The sequence below is a fragment of the Rutidosis leptorrhynchoides genome, chromosome 3 (genome assembly GCF_046630445.1).
Source record: "Rutidosis leptorrhynchoides isolate AG116_Rl617_1_P2 chromosome 3, CSIRO_AGI_Rlap_v1, whole genome shotgun sequence".
Classification (NCBI taxonomy): Eukaryota; Viridiplantae; Streptophyta; class Magnoliopsida; order Asterales; family Asteraceae; genus Rutidosis; species Rutidosis leptorrhynchoides.
Window position 1 is genome coordinate 98,720,745 of NC_092335.1, and position 6,240 is coordinate 98,726,984.

At 32.5% G+C, this 6,240-nt stretch overlaps 1 protein-coding gene across 1 annotated transcript; it reads right to left on the minus strand.

Annotated features, from left to right (window-relative positions):
• Window positions 1-982: 982 nt before the first annotated feature.
• On the minus strand, window positions 983-3,266 carry LOC139900232 (uncharacterized). Its single transcript, XM_071883023.1, has 5 exons — window positions 3,085-3,266; window positions 2,455-2,976; window positions 2,021-2,326; window positions 1,837-1,936; window positions 983-1,669 (listed from the first exon to the last, which is right to left on the minus strand). The coding sequence occupies exons 1-5, from the start codon at window positions 3,264-3,266 to the stop codon at window positions 983-985; spliced, it is 1,797 nt and encodes a 598-aa protein (XP_071739124.1).
• Window positions 3,267-6,240: the final 2,974 nt, after the last annotated feature.

Sequence of the window (6,240 nt, forward strand, 5' to 3'; positions counted from 1 at the left end):
TACTTTAATAAATAAATATGTACTTATACTTATCTTGTTTATATTCACAGAAATTTCCATCTAAATGGGTCGATTGTCACTATGACGATAATCCAAATGATTTGATTTACGTCATTACTGCCGATGGTTACCAGGCACAAGTTCAAATCATGTGGGATGGCCATGATCTAGCCATGAAAACAGGATGGAAATAGGTTGTTAAGGATCTACAAATTAAAGTTTGGGATGTTCTTCAAATCACTATGGTTGATGACACAACTTTTGAACTCACGGTGTTCGATTCTGATCTATGTGAAAAGCATGTTCTCGATAAAAGAAATCCAAAATTCATTAAATGGTTCGTTGATGTATCCAAACTAAAGATGGTAAGTCAACACGATATTTAAGCTTCCAAATTGACAATGTTGTTAATATGAATACAGTTAGTTGTACAATATCTTATATTATACATATCAAATAAAACTTACCCCAAATACTTGGTTTATGCAAATCTTCCAAATCAAGTGGGTCAATTCAATATATGCTATTAGTCGATTGAATGATGAAGTCTTCATCAACACATCCACAGGTTATACTGCCAATCTCAAGTTGGAAGACGATGGTAAGGACGTTTAGTTTTCTGATGGATGGAGTAAGCTTGTTAAAGATGTTGATATACGTCAGTTTGACATACTCGTCTTCACTTTTTCTGATCAAAATCAATTTGAAATGGTTGTGTATGATTCTGACTACATTCAAAGGCATAACGTCTGAATCTTCAGACAATGAAGAATCATTGAACAAGAGGAGAAGATGTTGAGTGTATACTGGTGCCTCTCAACATCTCTTTTGGTAGTCAAAATCAATATCTCTTTTTGGTAGTCAGAATCTTCTTCTGTTTTGTAAGTTGACCATTATCTCATCTAACTCCAACTTGTATGTAATATTTGGTACAGTTTATCTACTGATTTGGCTATGTAATTATAAAACAGCATAGTACTTGTTAATCAATGATAGCATCATCTTCAAGATGCTCCTCATTTGTGTCCGTATATGTTGTCGTAATATTGTCAACGACAATCCCATCTATGTCCTCTCTAACCAACTCAATGTTCACATTTTCATCAATTTGAGGACCCATACCTGTTTCGCTCTGCAGGTGTGTTTTCACATCATTAAGAGATGTTAGTGCATCCATTTCATAAGAATCTCTAGGCTTTGTCTTGATAACAACTTTCCATCCTTTGTGAACACAATCTTTAACATAAAACACGTGTTGTGCTTGACTTACTAGTATGAACGGCTCTTTATCTTCCTTTAATCGACAAAAATTGAGCATTGTAAACCCATTTTCATCTTCCTTTTGACTTAAACCGTTTGAGATCCAGTCACATCGGAACATGACAACTTTTTTGTCAGCACCATACTGTAGCTCAATGATTTCTTTTAAAACCCCGTAATATGTTACGGCCCCAACGATAGGATTTTTATCTCTAACACTTGAGAAGCTATTTGTTGTTGCCTCGAGCATTACTCCACTATTCTGTGTTTTCCTTTTCTTCTCTGTCTGTTTGGTTTGAAAATGATAACCATTAACGATATATCCATTATATGTTATCACATACTCAGATGGGCCATTTGCCAAATGCCTTAGATCTTCTGATATTCCGTCTACACCTTGTTTATGTAGCTTACGAACTTGGTCAAAATAATTTAATATAAGATGAATAATTGGTTACAAATAATTTTTTGATAAATAATAACACTAAATAAATCTGTAGCTACTGAGTAATTTTAGAACGAGCGTTCTTAATAAATTCGTGTCTTAAAATTAATGAAATTCCAAGTGATTCTTACATGTTTCCCAAACCATTTCTCGAATTTATTACTGTGCATACGCTGTATCAAATGCTGACGTTCTTTCTTATTTTCACGCCGAAGAATACTCAGATGTTCTCTGCAATGTGTATAGAGGTGATGCAATCAAAGTGCAAAATGTAATATAAATTCTGAAACTCAAATGTGTACTAAATAAACTTACGTTCTAAAGGATTCCAGTTCACTACAATTGAAAAACACATATGAATGTGCTTTAGCCAAATGATCTAGAGATAGTAAAGCCATTTTTCTAGCACCAATGGGTCGACCCAGCATAGAAAATATTGGTAGACCATCCTCCTTACCACCGTCGTCATAGTTTCTACTTTTCTTGTTATGTATAGTCTCGACATTGTCAGCGAAGTATAATGAACAAAACGCCAAACACTCATCAGCTAGATATCCTTCTGATATTGAACCCTCAGGTTTACTCCTGTTTTGCACATAAGATTTTAATGTGGCTAAATACCTGAAGAAAAACCAATTATGAAGATCAAATTCCATGAACCTACTTAATTAAACAATTTACTATAATATTTCTGTTATACAACAAATATTAAAACATGTTATATTATGTGTGAGTATGTAATATACTACCTCTCAATTGGATACATCCAACGATAATGCACTGGTCCTCCAATTCTAGCCTCATAAGCAAGGTGAACAGAAAGATGAAATATTACGTCAAAGAACGATGGTGGAAAAATCCTCTCCATATCGCAAAGTTTACAGCATAAACGTCTATAGTAACGACACAACTTGATCACAACAGAGCGGACATGCTTAGGTAGACTATTTCGTATGCAAATTGGAAGCAACTGTTGCATCAAAATATGATTGTCGTGACTTTTAAGGCCACCAATTTTTGTAGGGTTGAGTTGAACGCATCTTGAAATATTAACTGAATAACCATCAGGAACTTTCACTGTTTTAAGCATCCGACAAAATCTATCTTTTTCTTTTTTATTCATTGAGAAACACGCAGGTGGCAAATACACTTTGTTGTTTTCTAGAACTTCAGGATGTAGTTCCTTTCGAATTCCCATTTCTTCTAAATCATAACGCCCATTTATATGATCTTTTGTCTTTCTATCTAAATTCATTAATGTTCCAATGACACTATCACATACATTTTTCACAATATGCATTACATCTAGATTATGTCATATCAAGTTGTCTTTCCAGTACGGTAATTTGAAGAATATAATTCTCTTCTTCCAATTATACGACAATACTGGGTTGTCCTTGACAAGTTTCCCAAATTTAAATTCATCAATACCATTTAGCTCATTGAGAACCTCTGACCCTGTCAAGCAAGTTGGTTTAGTCTCCAACTCTTCCGTGCCATCAAACAAATTTTTATCCTTCCGATACACATGTCTCTTTGACAACAATCGACGATGTCCCATAAAAAAAAGTTTCCTACTACGTCTCAACCGAATCGATTTTGTACGCTTATGGCAGGATGTGAAATGTCCCGTTCTTATTGATTAAAAACGTTCCATATTAATTGATTTCGTTGCGAGGTTTTGACCTCTATATGAGACGTTTTTCAAAGACTGCATTCATTTTAAAACAAACCATAACCTTTATTTCATCAAAAAAGGTTTAAAAAGCTTTACGTAGATTATCAAATAATGATAATCTAAAATATCCTGTTTACACACGACCATTACATAATGGTTTACAATACAAATATGTTACAACAAAATAAGTTTCTTGAATGCAGTTTTTACACAATATCATACAAGCATGGACTCCAAATCTCGTCCTTATTTAAGTATGCGACAGCAGAAGCTCTTAATAATCACCTGAGAATAAACATGCTTAAAACGTCAACAAAAATGTTGGTGAGTTATAGGTTTAACCTATATATATATCAAATTATAATAATAGACCACAAGATTTCATATTTCAATACACATCCCATACATAGAGATAAAAATCATTCATATGGTGAACACCTGGTAATCGACATTAACAATATGCATATATGAATATCCCCATCATTCCAGGATCCTCCTTCGGACATGATATAAATTTCGAAGTACTAAAGCATCCGGTACTTTGGATGGGGCTTGTTGGGCCCGATAGATCTATCTTTAGGATTCGCGTAATTAGGGTGTCTGTTCCCTAATTCTTAGATTACCAGACTTAATAAAAAGGGGCATATTCGATTTCGATAATTCAACCATAGAATGTAGTTTCACGTACTTGTGTCTATTTTGTAAATCATTTATAAAACCTGCATGTATTCTCATCCCAAAAATATTAGATTTTAAAAGTGGGACTATAACTCACTTTCACAGATTTTTACTTCGTCGGGAAGTAAGACTTGGCCACTGGTTGATTCACGAACCTATAACAATATATACATATATATCAAAGTATGTTCAAAATATATTTACAACACTTTTAATATATTTTGATGTTTTAAGTTTATTAAGTCAGCTGTCCTCGTTAGTAACCTACAACTAGTTGTCCACAGTTAGATGTACAGAAATAAATCGATAAATATTATCTTGAATCAATCCACGACCCAGTGTATACGTATCTCAGTATTGATCACAGCTCAAACTATATATATTTTGGAATCAACCTCAACCCTGTATAGCTAACTCCAACATTCACATATAGAGTGTCTATGGTTGTTCCGAAATATATATAGATGTGTCGACATGATAGGTCGAAACATTGTATACGTGTCTATGGTATCTCTAGATTACATAATATACAATACAAGTTGATTAAGTTATGGTTGGAATAGATTTGTTACCAATTTTCACGTAGCTAAAATGAGAAAAATTATCCAATCTTGTTTTACACATAACTTCTTCATTTTAAATCCGTTTTGAGTGAATCAAATTGCTATGGTTTCATATTGAACTCTATTTTATGAATATAAACAGAAAAAGTATAGGTTTATAGTCGTAAAAATAAGTTACAAGTCATTTTTGTAAAGGTAGTCATTTCAGTCGAAAGAACGACGTGTAGATGACCATTTTAGAAAACAAACTTCCACTTTGAGTTTAACCATAATTTTTGGATATAATTTCATGTTCATAATAAAAATCATTTTCTCAGAATAACAACTTTTAAATCAAAGTTTATCATAGTTTTTAATTAACTAACCCAAAACAGCCCGCGGTGTTACTAAGACGGCGTAAATCCGGTTTTACGGTGTTTTTCGTGTTTCCAGGTTTTAAATCATTAAGTTAGCATATCATATAGATATAGAACATGTGTTTAGTTGATTTTAAAAGTCAAGTTAGAAGGATTAACTTTTGTTTGCGAACAAGTTTAGAATTAACTAAACTATGTTCTAGTGATTACAAGTTTAAACCTTCGAATAAGATAGCTTTATATGTATGAATCGAATGATGTTATGAACATCATTACTACCTTAAGTTCCTTGGATAAACCTACTGGAAAAGAGAAAAATGGATCTAGCTTCAACGGATCCTTGGATGGCTCGAAGTTCTTGAAGCAGAATCATGACACGAAAACAAGTTCAAGTAAGATCATCACTTGAAATAAGATTGTTATAGTTATAGAAATTGAATCAAAGTTTGAATATGATTATTACCTTGTATTAGAATGATAACCTACTGTAAGAAACAAAGATTTCTTGAGGTTGGATGATCACCTTACAAGATTGGAAGTGAGCTAGCAAACTTGAAAGTATTCTTGATTTTATGTAACTAGAACTTGTAGAATTTATGAAGAACACTTAGAACTTGAAGATAGAACTTGAGAGAGATCAATTAGATGAAGAAAATTGAAGAATGAAAGTGTTTGTAGGTGTTTTTGGTCGTTGGTGTATGGATTAGATATAAAGGATATGTAATTTTATTTTCATGTAAATAAGTCATGAATGATTACTCATATTTTTGTAATTTTATGAGATATTTCATGCTAGTTGCCAAATGATGGTTCCCACATGTGTTAGGTGACTCACATGGGCTGCTAAGAGCTGATCATTAGAGTGTATATACCAATAGTACATACATCTAAAAGCTGTGTATTGTACGAGTACGAATACGGGTGCATACGAGTAGAATTGTTGATGAAACTGAACGAGGATGTAATTGTAAGCATTTTTGTTAAGTAGAAATATTTTGATAAGTGTATTGAAGTCTTCCAAAAGTGTATAAATACATATTAAAATACTACATGTATATACATTTTAACTGAGTCGTTAAGTCATCGTTAGTCGTTACATGTAAGTGTTGTTTTGAAACCTTTAGGTTAACGATCTTGTTAAATGTTGTTAACCCAATGTTTATAATATCAAATGAGATTTTAAATTATTATATTATCATGATATTATCATGTATGAATATCTCTTAATATGATATATATACATTAAATTTCTTTATAACG

Coding starts and splice junctions, on each gene's coding strand:
- LOC139900232 (XM_071883023.1), bottom strand. CDS start 3,266: ATGGGACATCGTCGATTGTTGTCAAAGAGACATGTGTATCGGAAGGAT. Junction 2,977..3,084: donor AAGGACAACCCAGTATTGTC/GTATAATTGGAA, acceptor TGTATGTGATAG/TGTCATTGGAACATTAATGA. Junction 2,327..2,454: donor TGGATGTATCCAATTGAGAG/GTAGTATATTAC, acceptor GTTTTTCTTCAG/GTATTTAGCCACATTAAAAT.